General features: G+C 39.1%; 1 protein-coding gene across 2 annotated transcripts in view; it reads right to left on the reverse strand.

The window, feature by feature from the left end:
• SLC38A11 (solute carrier family 38 member 11) overlaps window positions 1–13,791 on the reverse strand; it is a 53,874-nt gene extending 40,083 nt beyond the window's left edge. For both annotated transcript variants that reach the window (XM_070241971.1, XM_005601556.4), the window contains exons 1-5: window positions 13,411–13,791; window positions 12,831–12,948; window positions 10,948–11,022; window positions 3,738–3,872; window positions 2,442–2,507 (exon numbers count right to left, since the gene is read on the reverse strand). In XM_070241971.1, the coding sequence (XP_070098072.1) occupies window positions 2,442–2,507; window positions 3,738–3,872; window positions 10,948–11,022; window positions 12,831–12,948; window positions 13,411–13,449 (433 nt within the window). In that variant the 5' untranslated portion in view covers window positions 13,450–13,791. The remainder of the gene's footprint in view (window positions 1–2,441; window positions 2,508–3,737; window positions 3,873–10,947; window positions 11,023–12,830; window positions 12,949–13,410) is intronic.
• Between the last annotated feature and the right edge of the window lie 1,499 nt (window positions 13,792–15,290).

Consider the following 15,290-nt stretch of genomic DNA (forward strand, 5'->3'; position numbering starts at 1 on the left):
TTTGCTAAGGAATTTTTCTACTTCTAAAAAGACTTTGGCATTATATTATGCTTTATAAGATATACAAACATAGCATACATTATAAAATATCACATTCAAGAACAGTGATTAAACTGTGATGAGTTAAGTGTGTTCTTTGCAATGTGACCTATTTTTTAAAAGTCATTTTTGATGACTATAAAATTAATAACCAGGAAGGGGTTTCAAAGGGAACTTTAGCCTTATCTAGGATGTTTTATTTTTACGATGAGTATATATTTATATATTATTTTTAAAATTAAAAATAAATAAAAATTAATTATCAAAATGTTTCTTTCAGGGGAAATTAATTTAATTATGGTCCATCTCCCTGTATAGTAGATACTATACAGAATATTGAACTGCCATTAAAGCAAATAAGATAGATCTCTATGTTATGATAGGAGAATGTGTTCCTAATGAATGTCTAAGAGAACGAAGCACGTTTCAGAACAAGATGTGTAATGTTATCTTATTCACATGAATATCCAAAGGTACACGCAGTCTTAAAAACTGAATGTGTACATTAAAAAGGAAGCAAGGAAGGACAGAAGGATGGAAGTTCTTGGAAGGATGGTCCCTACCTGGTTGTCTAAAGAGAAAGAGATTATGAGTATGTTCTATCGCGTCTATTTGGCTTATCTCTGTTTTCTAATATTTTCCCAATAAATATGAATTACTTCTCAAATAAGAAAATAAAGCAAAAAATATTTCTTTCCAAATTAATACATGCTTCTCTGAAAAAATGAAAAATAAAAAAATCCCAGGGGTCCCAAAATTAACAGAAAACCACAGTTTACATGTGAATATATTTTTTCTTTATTTATGGAAATGGAAAATTTACATAATTTAGATCATATTGTATATACAGTATTATACTCTGCTCATTTTTTTCTTAGCATTCCATTCACTCACATGATCTCAGTTTATGAAAACATGATTTGGTGGTTGAGGGCTAGGACAGAAGCTGCAGATTGCAGTGTGGGATAAGCCTACTGTATGCTAGATACTGTCTGTATTACCTCTTTTTCACACAATAATCCTAGGAAGCAGGTGATACTTTAATTCATAATTTAGAGATGAAGAGACCATAACTCAGAGAGGGCATTAACCCTTCCAAGGTCACACAGCTAGCAAGTGGAGGGTCTGATTTGACGGTCAAGTCTCCCTGATTTCCGTTTCCACTAAACTCTGTGAGAAGAATAGGTGCAATTTCTAATTTTAGATTTTGTTTTGTATGTCTCTGGAAGGAGTGATTCAAGCAGTAAGGGGAAATGTGTTTTTGCATCAATTTTGACTGTAATAACAACTATAGAGTTAGGTCCCTATGAAATGGGGAATAAGTGGCTTGGATGAGAAGCTCTTCAAAGCAAAAAGACTCACGGTTTCTGAATTATTCAAATAGCCGTGCTATGGTGAAAGACTGAACAGGGAGTGGGGTTGTGGCACATGCTGAAAAGGTCTGCTTGAAATGTTCACAGCGGCTTTTTCATAAATGTCAAACTGGAAACAACCCAAATGTCCCTCAACTGGTGACAGATAAACTGTTATGCAGCCATACAATGGAACACTTCTTAACAATTAAAAACAAAAAAGAGCAAATGACTGATACACCCCAGAACAAGGACGAATCTCAAATGGACTAAGTGTAGCCAGACACGAAAGCCTACATACTATGTGATGTCATTTACTTGGCATTCTAGAACAAGGAAAACCAGGGAGAGAAATGAGACCAGTGGTTGACAGGGGCTGGAGACGAGGGAGGTTTGACTACACAGGGAAAGAGGGAAAATGTGGGAGGGGGATGGCACTGTTCCATATTTCAATTGTGGCTGTGATTATATGATTATATGCAGTTGTCAAAACTCACAGAACTATACATTAATAAGAGTTAATTTTACTATATTAAATTATACCTTAAATAATGGGGAAAAGGTCAGCTTGCTTTTTTTTTGAGGAAGATTGGCCCTGAGCTAACTACTGCCAATCCTCCTCTTTTTGCTGAGGGAGCCTGGCCCTGAGCTAACATCTGTGCCCATCTTCCTCTACTTTATATGTGGGATGCCAACCACAGCATGGCTTTTGCCAAGCGGTGCCATGTCCACACCTGGGATCCAAACCAGCGAACCCCAGGCCGCCAAGAAGTGGAACATGTGCACTTAACCACTGCGCTACCAGGCCAGCCCCTCAGCTTGCTTATTTAACAAATGGTGTAGTAAAAAGAGTACATGAAAAAATGTCACTACAGAGAGGTGGTGATATGTCACGTAAGATATGCAAAATATAAAGTATTCTAACTATATGAATAGTAACGATGTTTTTTAAACAGCTAAGAACTCCTCCACTTGCAAATATTTTACTTGTAAATTACTATGAACCACTTTAACTATGAACAACTCTATGAAATAAATATATTGGCTTACCTCCTGGTATTCTTTGGAAAACTTTGCTTAAAGTATCGCCAGTTATTATGTTGTAACTTATCATAGCTAAAAACATAATTAAAATAATACCATCACCAACAAGCCATCACAGATTTCATCTTCAATATTCTGAAAGTCATCAGTTATTACTTCCCAAATATTGGTATAATCTTACAACTTTTAAATATATGCTGTGATTATGAATATGCACAACTTTAAAAACAAGTAGACCACAGATTTATGGGAGAATATCAATTTTTGCTACAGAAAGGTTTTCACTTTACAAATTGATTCTTTCTAGAACATCTTTAATAATATTAAGTTTTGGTCGTGATTTAAAATGCAATTTGTTGGGGCCAGCCCGCTGGTGTAGTGGTTAAGTTTGTGTGCTCTGCTTCAGCGGCCTGTGGTTTGTGGGTTCAGATCCCAGGTGTGGACCTACACACCACTCATCAAGCCATGCTGTGGTGGCATCCCACATACAAAGTGGAGAAGGATTGGCACAGATGTTAGCTCAGCATCAATCTTCCTCAAGCGAAAAGAGGAAGATTGGTGACAGATGTTCGCTCAGGGCCAATCTTCCTCACCAAAAAAATTAAACAAATAAAATGCAATTTGTTTTGTTATTAAAATTCAGTTTACGAATACTTTTTCAGAAACACGTGTATTACTCAAAGTGAGGGAACAATAACAGAAAATTGTGAAGGCTCCAAAATATCCCCTCATTTGGAAACGGGAAGATTTTGGGGAAACACATGCTAAGCCTCTGTGGAGACATAAGGAGCTAGTGGTTTGAACAATAGCATCTGTATTACTGATTTAAACAATGAAGTCAATTTGGCCATAGGTGAATGTTAACATTTTACTTATTTAAGAAGTGCTAGGTGACATTCCCACCATTATGTTACAAACTTTAAATAGCATTTTGGCCTTGTAGACAGCTTCCACAAATCCTTAGGTTTTCAAAAAAACATATTTCAGCCTTAGAAGAAATCTATTATTTCTCTCACTCACTTTTACTTCCTGATCATTGTATTTTTCACCAAAATTTGGAAGCACAAGCATTAACCTATTGAAAATCATCCTCACTTGATTTTAATGAAATACTCAGAAAACCAATGAAAAGAACCAGAAAATAAGGGGAAAATGGCTAAAGATGTAAACACTTAACATGGAAAATATTTCAACGGCTAGTATTCCTTAATGACTATTTAATGCCTATTAAAACTATTTTATTCAGAGATGGCTGTATTTTTATGCAAATAATGACAATATTCATTTTCACCCGAATCTTACCTATAAAAGGATACAAAAACTGTAGAACAGAGAGGACGAGATATCCTGGAAAGCCGAAGGTTTTATTGACCAAAGACTGGTAAGTGTCTGTTCCAGAGAGGGTCCCTCCTTTTACCAATAAAACCAGGGAAAAGTCTGTGGCAAAATAACAAACAAATGTCAGATTACATTTAATACAAAGGTTTTTCATGTTCTGACTTAAAGAAAAAGGGAAATTTTAAAAAAGAGTTTAATTTAATGCTACAGTAGATTAGCATGACAAGGCTTATTTTCATAAAACATTATCTTTCATGAAAGAGTACTGTTTCCAGTCATATATTTTTTTCAATCAAGATGCAAATATACTTAACATATCCGTGCAATGAACTTGACAAAAGAGGGTACGCAGACTGGAGTCAAAGCGTCACTTTTCCATTTTACTTTCCTAACCTAACCAACGCAACGACTGTTAACAGGATGTGGCTAATTGTCTGAGCAACAGAATGCAGATAATCAAATATTTCATAGGCATCCAACATGTAAAGACTGCGAATGAAAAGATCAAATATTTCATAGGCATCCAGCATGTAAAGACTGCGAATGAAAAAATCAAATATTCCATAGGCATCAACATGTAAAGACTGCAAATGAAAAACGCTGTAAGCATTCAGAAAAAACATATACTTAGGGGAATCAAATTCTTTGTTTTATAACACAGTACAACTATTAATTTTATTTTATAGTTATTATGGTTAAGAGAGTACTCTAAGAATTTTTTTTAAATTTACATTTTAGAGACTTAAGTTCCAATTTTAGAGCTGAAAGTAAAGATAAAAATATGTATAAATTATATAATTAAAAGTTAATCTCTCTCTTTTTTTTCATTTAACTCAACATTTTTGGAACACCTTGTGAACAACGCTGCAGTCATGTTGGGTACACAGCTATGCACACGTGCGCTTCTTGCTTTCTCTTTGCTCTTGCTCATGCTTCCATCACAGGTGATTTTTTATTTTATCCTTTAAGTGATTTAGAAATGCATAAAATACAAAGAAGAAAATACAAATCATTGCAATATGGTTTCCACCTCGATTCCCTTCCATGTCATTAAAACTTCTTCCAAGAAGGTCAACAATAAGCTCCAAGTTCATAAATCCAACTGGCACCTCCTAAATCTTTATTTTATTTCCTCTTTCAGTAGCATTTTTCTCCTGTTTACCATTCCCCTTTCTCAACCATCCTCCTTTGGCCTTTATGACATCACTTTCTGTTGAATTTCCTCCTACCTTTTTGGCAATTTATACTCAGTTTCTTACCAGTTTCTTTTACTCTGTTCAACCCCCGGCTTCTTGGACTTTTTTCTCACTCTTTGAGATGTCCCACTGTGATTGTATTCTTGCCTGGGGTTTCAATTTTCAAACGATGTTAGTAAACCCCAAATTGGTATCTCTAACCCAGATTCCTCTAAAACTCCAGATTTCTACATCTAGCTATCTAATAATCACTTTAACTTGGAGATCTCATAGGAATCTTTATTTTAAATACCCCAATTCTAACGTATATGTTTGTTCTGGAACCCGTGTCTCCATCCACATTTCTCTAAACTGTGAATAGTATCAACAGAAACTTGAGAATTGCTTTAGACTTCTATCTACCACCTTCTGTATTCCCTTGGTCACCAAGTCCATTAATTACTGCATCATAAATTATTCAACTGTACCCCCTCACTTCTAATCTCTAACCTGCTTTATTTGAGGGTTTAGGCCTTTATCACTTCTCACCTGGATTACTGCAACATCTCCTAATAGAAATCTCAGGCACCAATCTGGCCCTCCATCAAGACACTTTTGACATCCCCTTCCTACCAAGACTTTCTTGACATTCCTCCTCTACCAGATGGATCTGACTGCAGTGTAAACCTGCTCATGTCTTCTGCTTAAAATCCGCCAGGGCCTGCCCGGTGGCATAGCAGTTAAGTGCACACGTTCCGCTTTGGAGGCCGGGGGTTTTCCGGTTTGGATCCTGGGTGTGGACATGGCACCGCTTGGCACGCCATGCTGTGGTAGGCGTCACACATATAAAGTAGAGGAAGATAGGCATAGATGTTAGCTCAGGGCCAGTCTTCCTCAGCACAAAGAGGAGGATTGGCAGCAGTTAGCTCAGGGCTAATCTTCCTCAAAAAAAAAAAAAAAAGAAAGAAAGAAGGAAAAACAAATCCTCCAGGGGAATTCTCTAATGCCTTAGGATAAAAATCAACTCGTTTTCATGAGGCAGAAAAAAATTATTTATTAGCTGTGTGATCTTAGGCGAAGGACTTCACTTTCCTGAGTCTCCTCTGTAAAGTAAGGCAATACAGCAACCTTGAAGAGTCTGTGAGGTTTATGCTGTTTAAATGGCGACCAAATGCCTGGCACATTATAGAGCCAAAATGCATGAGAATCTGTGCTATTTTTGGTTATCTTCTATAGGCTGCATGTGGTGGTAGAAAAAGCATTGCTTTTGGGGTCCAATAACAGTGATAATAATAATGATAATAGCCACAAAAATACCAGCAAATAATCTCACAAGGCTTTCTGCGTGCCAGGCCTCTTTCCAAATGCTTTATGTATATTAACTTCTTTAATCTCCACAACCATCCTAAGTAGGTGCCATTATTATCCCCCATTTAATAGATGAGAAAAGGGAGACGCAGAAGGTTAAGCGAATTCCAAACTTCACAGAGCTGGTAAGGAAGAGTCAGGACTCAGATCCTGGTAGTCTGGCCCTAGAATCCATGCACTTTATAAAAATCTCAGCTCTGTTACCAGTAACTGCAGACCTTGAGCAAGTCATTTTAACCTATTAAAGTCTCAATTCCCTCCTTCATAAAAGTAGAACATGAATACCTACTTCATGGAGTCAGAAGGCTTAAGAGCAGTGGCCGAGTTATGCTCGGCATCTAGCTGGTCCTCAGGACACGGTCATGATTAGCATTACACGGGAGCCTGCATAGATGCCTCTGCAAACCTCTCTGCCTTCGTCTCTCTCCAGTCACGAACACCAAGCCTACACTCTAGCCAGACTGGTTCACTTACACAGTTCCCTTTGCATTTTCACATCTCCATCTGCTTGGAGTACCCTTCCATTTTCTTCGCTCACTCACACTTTTCCATAAACGGTCAGTAGAGGTGTCTCTTCCACCCCGAAAAATGCCTGCTCCGTTGAGGCTGGGTTAAATGCCAGTATCCCTATCATCGTGCATATATTTTTATTATGGTGTTTTTTCATGAAGTACTATAATTATGTGGTTTTGTCTGCCTGACACACCACATTGTGAGCTTCACACAGGTAAGAATAATGTTCTTCATGGCTATAATGGCATCAGTGTCAGTAAATATCTGTTGAATGAAACAATGATCAATAGAGCAGAATTGCTAGATGTCTACATATTGGATTCAAATTCAATGTGATAAATTACCTAATAATTATATTTAAAGATATTCTGCAAGCACAAAGGACAGAGCAATTAATTATTTTCCTTTGTTTAAGACTGGGAAAAGCTTCATAGAAGAGTTGAGTAGTGCCTTCGAGGATAAACAGGATTTCATCAGGTGGAGAGGAAAAAGAATGTCAAGCAAGGGACTATCCGTGAGAAGGCAGCACAAAAGCATATTCAATAGGTGGGGAATGGAATAGTCCAGAATGGCTAAAACGCGAGTTCCACATATGGCAGTGTTGGTGACAAGGTGAAAGAGAAGTTAGGTTAGTGAAAGAGGAGACTAAAAATGCAGACTGTGGCCAAACTGCAGAAATTTGAAATTTGAATGCAATCATTTCTTTTCTGTTGTCATTACAGAGTTTTGGAATGTTTTGATGGGGAGAGTAACAGAAATCAGGCTGAGGTTTTATAGAGAGAACTCTTGCAGCAATATAGAGAGTGGATGGATGCTAAAGGCAGGAAGACTGAACAGTAACATACTGACCTGGGAAGAGAATCAATGAAGACGTGAGTAACAGGGAGGAGGTAACCAATTTCACAGAAGTTGTGACATTTTGGGGAAGAACTATATGCTTGAGATGAGAATGCTGACTTTTACGGAAGTTCAAAACATATTACTTAAAGTTAGCATTTGCTAAGAATCGAGTCAATAATTTAGTTAACAATTTGCTAAAAATGTAGTCAATAATAAGTGCTTTAAGCTACTTGTAAAATACAGGCTACAAATATATCTCTTAAAAGTTTTAGAAAGCTGAAATATCAGTCACTATAGCATTTTGATCTCACTTTAAATATATTGTATGAAAATTTTAGATAATCCTTGAATGAGTCTGTCATTCAACAGGAAAATTTTCTTTTAAATTATTATGTATGCTTGGACAATAAAAATTATTTTCCTCTAGGGGCTGGCTCAGTAGCATAGCAGTTAAGTTCACGCGCTCTGCTTCGGTGGCCCAGGGTTTGCAAGTTCAGATCCCGGGCGCAGACCAACACACCGTTCATCAAGTCATCATGCTGTGGAGGTGTCTCAAATACAACAAATAGAGGAAGACTGGCACAGATGTTAGCTCAGGGCCAATCTTCATCACCACAAAAAAAGAAATTATTTTATTCTAATCAACAAATTTGAAAATCTTAAAGCAAATTAAAATAAAACTATTTGCTTAAGTATTTATAATTCTTTGTTGTTACCCAATATTTCACAACCATGAAAACAGAGCTTAGAAAAACTACCTCTTGATTTGGACATATCCCATTAGAGGCCTTAAAAAGACAAAATAGTAATTGTAGAGACAAACCATTGTGTAATTACAGTGTCAATTTAGAGAAAAACCTCAATATTATACCTTACTTGTAGATTTTGCTCTTAAAAGCCCAATTAAGAAATAAAATGGGGACTGACCCCCTGACCGAGTGGTTAAGTTCACGTGCTCTGCTTTGGTGGCCCAGGGTTTCATTGGTTCGGATCCTGGGTGCGGACATGGCGCTATTCATCAGGCCATGTTGAGGCAGCGTCCCACATAGCACAACCAGTGGCACTCACAAGTAAAACATACAACTATGTACTGAGGGACTTTGGGGAGAAGAAAAAGGCAAAAAAAAAAAAAAAGGAATTATAGTCTATAATTTTTTTTGCTTCTGTGTGGCCACCCTTTATCAAAATTATTTAAGGATTTTGATCATGCAACTAAAATGAGTAGCTAATTTCCACTGATTGGTAACTTTGCAATATACGACTTTGCAAAGCACTGCTCCCAGTCATTGCTGCAGGCTGACGTACAGCATCAGGTGAGGACGTTACTCACAGTATGATTTCTTTACGTATAACGTGATTTGGCTTTGGTAAACTGTTTACTCCCCTCAAGTATTGAATTCTTCGGTGACATGTATTTTAATTTTTTCTATCTACTGCTTTACAACGTGTGCAAATATTTACAGTACACTTAAATAAGCCATGGTTATTATGCCTGGGTGGGAATTAATAATCTGTCAGTGCTGATTGACTGGGAAAGAGGAAATTAAAAATGGCAACATTAAATCTTTTTTTTTTTTTTAAGGAAGATTAGCCCTGAGCTAACATCTGCCACCAATCCTCTTTTTGCTGAGGAAGACTAGCCCTGAGTGCCCATTTTCCTCTACTTTATATGTGGGACGCCTGTCACAGCATGGCTTGCCAAGCAGTGTGTAGGTCTGCGCCTGGGATCCGAACCTGCAAACTTCGGGCCACTGATGCAGAACATGCAAACTTAACCGCTATGCCACTGGGCCAGCCCCACAGGGTAAATCCTTGAATGGGATTTTTCAGTGTAATAAATGCTCTCATGAATAGAATGCAATTTTTAAACACCAGCAACCCTGAATAAGCACAAAGTAATGGGTCCCACATTACTATGTTCTGGGTCTTAAGCTACAAATTAGAACTGTAGAAGGTAAAAGCAGCTTAGATTTTGGGAGTTGGGGTGCTGAGAAGAAAGCAGGGAGGAAGAGAGTCCAGTGCCTCTGCAGCTCTGACTTTGGTACCTACTGCATGCTTTACTCTCTCTTCCTCAGCCAAAGGGACAACAGCAGAGCTAAAGGCTGGTCTTGGAAGTCTGAAATTTGATGAGGGAGGGCTCTTGGTCAGGGTTTCCAGAGCCGAGCTGAGACAGAGCCTCTCCGGCAAGGGTCTTGAGGGAGTGCTCTCAGGAGAAGGGGAGGGAGAGGCTAGGGCAGGGGCAACAGCTCCGTAAGGACGTGGTCTCAGGTCTCAGGTGGAGACGAGCTGCAGCCTAGTCCTGTGGTGGTGGCACTCTGGAGCTCCAAGTGCACCACACTTTGGTCCCTCCTGGAGGCAAGGAGGCCAGCTTTTGTCATTGGCTGAAGGCTGTGGGTCATAACCTCACAGGAAGGCAGAGCCATTGAGGCCCAGGTCAACACTCTGGAGAGGGGACGCTGAGGTGTTCTGCATGACCTGGTAACAGGGCATCTAGGTGACACATATAGAGGCTGCCATAGCAGCAGCCACTGCAGGTGGTATGATTGCTGCCTCTTCCACAGTGATCCTAAGGTGGAGGAAAGACCCTGAGTTTGTCATGAGGTGAGCTGGCGGGTTGACAGGGCAGGGATGAAGACAACAGGGAGAGGAGGTGATGATGAGTTGAAAGCGTACACTTTACAGGGGGAGTGGCAAAATGCGGCTGTGAATGAACACGTTACATGAAAAGAGGGAAGCAGAAGGGAAGAAGTGAGGTGGAAGCATCTTATTGTTGCATTTAAAGATAGCGGCAGGCAGGGAGCCGGGCAGACATGGGCAAGGTGGGGAGGGGGCGGCGAGCCCTGCTGGCTGAGCACGAGGGCGCTCAGTTCCACCTGCATAAACATAGCTGGAAAAGGCTGCTCATTCGTGTGTACCTGCCCATGAGTTTTGTGGGTAAGGAAGCCCCGACGTCTACACTTTCAGAGCACAGTCTCTCCCAGCCTTAATCAGCCTTTAAAATGACTCCATCTACCACTTTCTGCATAAAGTGAAAAAGGCACATGAAAAGGATTTAGGCCTGGCAATATACAATGCTTCTCTAATCTGCTCAGAGGATTAGCAAGAAAAGTAAATCTCCTCAGACACAAATGTCTAAATTCTTTAGGATTTTTTGATGCACTTTTAATTAGGGAATTCAATTACAGGGTGTGTGTGCGTGTGTGTGTGTGTGTGTGTGTGTGTAAAATGGTCATTGTACAACTTAACTTGTGGGAATAAGTAATTATATAATATTTTACCTGTAACATACGAAACCCAGAATAAAAGCAATATTCCCAGAGGAAAGCCAGCTTGCTTCATTGAATAAGGCAATCCTGGAAAGACATAAAATGCCCCACCCATCACATTAATAAAACATAGAAATACAGAAATTTCTCCCCAATTTCTGTATATAATAGGCTAAGTAAATTGACATATTTATATGACATAGTTGTACACAGTGCATATGACTACTGAAATTCAATGTTAGCGTATTAATACTAACTTCAGAATAAAATGTTATAACTAAGGATATGTCAAGAGAGCAAGTTTAAGAGGTGATGGAATAGGAATAAGAAAGCAGTAAACGAAAAATAGATGCCAGTTCACACAAATAACATTCACTTCAGGATAAGGGGAACATATGTCCCAGAAAACGTGAAGACTAAGGACCCAAAGCTTTTCTCATGTGCTGGCTGGGAAAGCAGAGAGGACAAGAGCACAGAAGGGTTATGGGATGTGAGAAAAGACACACTCTGGACTCAAAATGGGTAACGATATAGGAAAAGGAGAGAAAAATGAGCTGGCGAAGTACTTTTTATAAAGCTGAAGGGGGTATATGAAATTATTTCTTATGAATTATTTTTGGAAATAATTTTACATGCTGGACAATAAAATATTTCAAATAAAACATATTTAAAATATTTCCACCCAGAATTTTTATTCTCCGGAAAATTTCCCTTAAAGAACCCTGCTGAGCATAATTAAGAGGTACTTTTTAATGTTGCTGACATAGATCAGCTTCCAGTGTTCACCTCAGGAATTAAGTCTGGAATTTTGCCAAGCGGAGCGGCCCACACCTCCGGGGTACATGTGGGCACAACTTCAAACGCGGCCTCGCCCCTTCATGCTACTCCCTCACCTCAGGCACTTCCATTTTATGTACCATTTGAAATAAAAAGTCTACATATGGAAACAAGTAAAATCAAGATATGCATCAACTTGTGAAAGGTGAGAAAAATGACTCAATCTAGATAAATGTTCAATGGTGACTGTGACTAAAATGTCAAAAATTTATAGGAAAAGTAATATTCTCAATGAGCACTGCAGGATTTTGTTTTGCCCCTGCTTTTTCTTAAATTGGATGTTTTTGAATAACAAAAAGAATAATAAGCACCGAAAAAACAACCTCCTTTATTACTGTCATGCAATGCACTTAATTTTGTCAGAATTTTACCCTTGCTTCAAATTGGGAAAATATGAGCTGCTCATTTCTTTCAATTCTGATTATTTGGCTCCTCTGTTAAAAAAAAATGTGTTTTCATTTAACCAATTTCTCTGTATTGAGTAAATGATATTTAAAATTAATATATCATAATAAGATTGTACTTTGAAAATTTAAGACTATAGATGGGTAAGGAGATATTGTATGGTTTAATTTTTCACAAGACTGTTATGTTTACACATTACACTTTTTGTACCTCCAATACTTACAAATATCTGGAGATTTTACATCTTTCTAGACATAGAAAGGTGATTCTGATCATAGAAAAGTGACAAGTAATAGTGAACACTTCAGGAAGAGGAGAAAAAAGTAAGGTTGGTGATATTATCAATTGACTGTGCAGCCTACGGAAAAAAAAATCTCAGCATCTCCCACATGCAGCTCTTCTACCTTAATCTGCCACATGCAGAGGATGCTCTCAAATGTGGAAGGAGTGTGAATCACAATCCCGTCTTCAGCATAAGAGACTGATGTGATGTTCATTGTTACATTGGAAAAAAGGGAAGGTTTTTAAAAAGGACGAAAGTTATCAATTTTATCATTTAAGATCTTTTCCTTTCAAACTAATGAACACTAGTAATTAGACTTAAATTTGGCCTTTTCACTTAAAATTAAAAGAAAAAAACCCAAAACACTTACCTATTATACCTGATCCTATAATTGAGTTGACAACATTAAAAACAGCAGCTGACTGACGACAAGTTTTCCCTTTGTGCTTATGTTCAGAAACGAGCGTTTCTCTGTCATCTAGATTGCTCTGTTTTAATATAAAAATGGCAAACAAATATTTAGTAGCTCAAAGAATTTGAAAATTGTCAGACAAATATGCAATGTAGCAGACTAACACGATATTAGTAGTATAGTAAGTAACGTCAATAACAATGAGAAAACGGTGAAGATGACAATAAAGAATAACAATAATAGCTACTAGTTCAGCAGAGCTGTGGAAACAATCTCCATCCTAAAATGTTCCCAGACTGCAGCGTGGAGTCCCAGAGTACAGGATCTGTTAGAGAGCCAAAGGTGTGATTCTGTGAATCAAAGGGGTTATGTTAGAAAGTGCCTGCCAAGAAAAACTAGATCACGGCAATTTTTTTCTCCCGGAGAACTTTCCGTGGTGCTAAACCAAGACCCCAGGTGAAGGAGGCCACCTCTGTTGCAGGGTGAATGAAACCTGAAGGGACCCGGCTTCAGAACCTGCCCCAGTCTCCAGTTTTACCTGCGGCGGGACGGCGGGCCGCTCTCCCTGGTAGCCCATGGCCGCACCGCGGTCCTCAGGACGTGGAAGGTTCTCGGGGCTGCGTATCCCACTCAAGCTGAACCAGGTCCTCCGCGACCTCGCACACCCGGGTGCGCGGGCAGCGGCAGAGCTGGAGCGCGCGGTTCTGCGGACGCCCCGGCCCCGCCTCCGCCTCCGCGCCTCCGCGGGCCGCGCGGGCGCAGCTCCGAGCTCGCTTGACTCCCGCGGCCCCGGGCAGTTTCCCCCTAGGAACTTGCCCAGCCAAATGCACCTTTCTTCTCATGCAGAGATGCTGCACGATGTTTCTGATCTGGGCAGCTGCCTCCCCGCACCGCATCTTTCTTGCCCACCCCCCACTCCAGATGCAAAGTACAATTTGTGCCGCCCATGCTGCCCTGCCCAGATAGTGCAAAGAGTTAACGATGGCCTCATTTTAGTTCATTCCCAAGTTAGCTGCTCTTTGGCTGGAGTCTGATGCCCAGGTAAGAATGCAGCAGCACGTCTGCTGCCATGGAGCATCTTTTCTGTTACCTCCCCCTCCTCTCTACACTTTTCTATGTCAGAAATAACAGATGAAAATGTAGGACTTTGATTTTAAATGGAAAATAAACTAACAAACAAAAAACTTTTCTAGAGTTTAAGCAAACTTGATTACTGAGCATGCTTTGGTCAAGTGTTTCCTGGTGACTTTTCAGAAAAGGAGACAAGAGGGGAAAGGAAGATGGATTGATAATGGATTCAGGTAATGAACCTTAAAGAGGGGTGGGATGCGGTATAAGGGGATGGGAAAGGGAAAGTACTTAGAGTATCTGAGCTAGAAAGAATCTTAAATGACCGTCTACTCACCCCTCTTATATTACAGTCTAGGAAACAGGCCCAGAGAAAAAGCAGTGGTGAGAGAGGACGTCCTTGCCTTGTTACTCATCTTAACCGGAAAGCTTCGAATTTCTCCCCGTCGACCGTGATGTTAGCTGAAAGTTTGTTGTAGATATTCTTTATCAAGCTGAGGAAGTTCCCCACTATCTCTAGTTTCCTGAGAGTTTTTATCAGGAATAGGTGTTGGACTTTGTCTAATGTTTTCTATGTATCTGTTGATATCATCATGTGATTTTTCTTCTTTAGCCTGTTGATGTAATGGATTATATTAATTGATTTCTGAATGCTGGACTAGCATGGTATACCCGGGATAAATCCCACTTGGTCATGGTGTATAATTCCTTTTAGACTCTGTTGGATTCAATTTACTTTTATTGAACAGTATCGAATTGAACAATATCGAATTGATTCAATTTTTTTTGAGAATTTTTGCATCTATGTTCATGAGAGGTACTGGTCTGTAGTTTCTTTTTCTTGTAATGTCTTTCTCTGGTTTGTTATTAGGTCAGTGTGGGCCTCATGGAATGAATTAGGAAGTACACTCCCTGATTCTATTTTCTGAAAGATATTGTAGAGAATTGTTATAATTTATACCTTAAGCGTTTGGTGGAACTCACCATTGAACCCATCTGGGCCTGGTTCTTTCTGTTTTGGAAGGTTGTTAATTACTGATTCAATTTCTTTAATAGATAGAGGCCTATTCACATTTTCTATTTCTTCTTCTGTGAGTCTTGGCAGATTGCATGTTTGAAGGAATTGGTCCATCTCATCTAGGTTATCAAATTTGTAGGCATAGAGTTGTTCATAGTATTCCTTTATTATCCTTTTACTGTCCATGGCATCTGTAGTGATATCCCCTCTTTCATTTCTATATTAGTAGTTTGTGCCCTCTCCTTCTTTTCTTAGTTAGCCTGGCTACAGGCTTATAGATTTTATTGATTGTTTTAGAGAACTAGCTTTGGTTTCACTGATTTTTCTGTATT

The sequence above is a fragment of the Equus caballus genome, chromosome 18, assembly GCF_041296265.1.
Source record: "Equus caballus isolate H_3958 breed thoroughbred chromosome 18, TB-T2T, whole genome shotgun sequence".
NCBI classification, from domain to species: domain Eukaryota; kingdom Metazoa; phylum Chordata; class Mammalia; order Perissodactyla; family Equidae; genus Equus; species Equus caballus.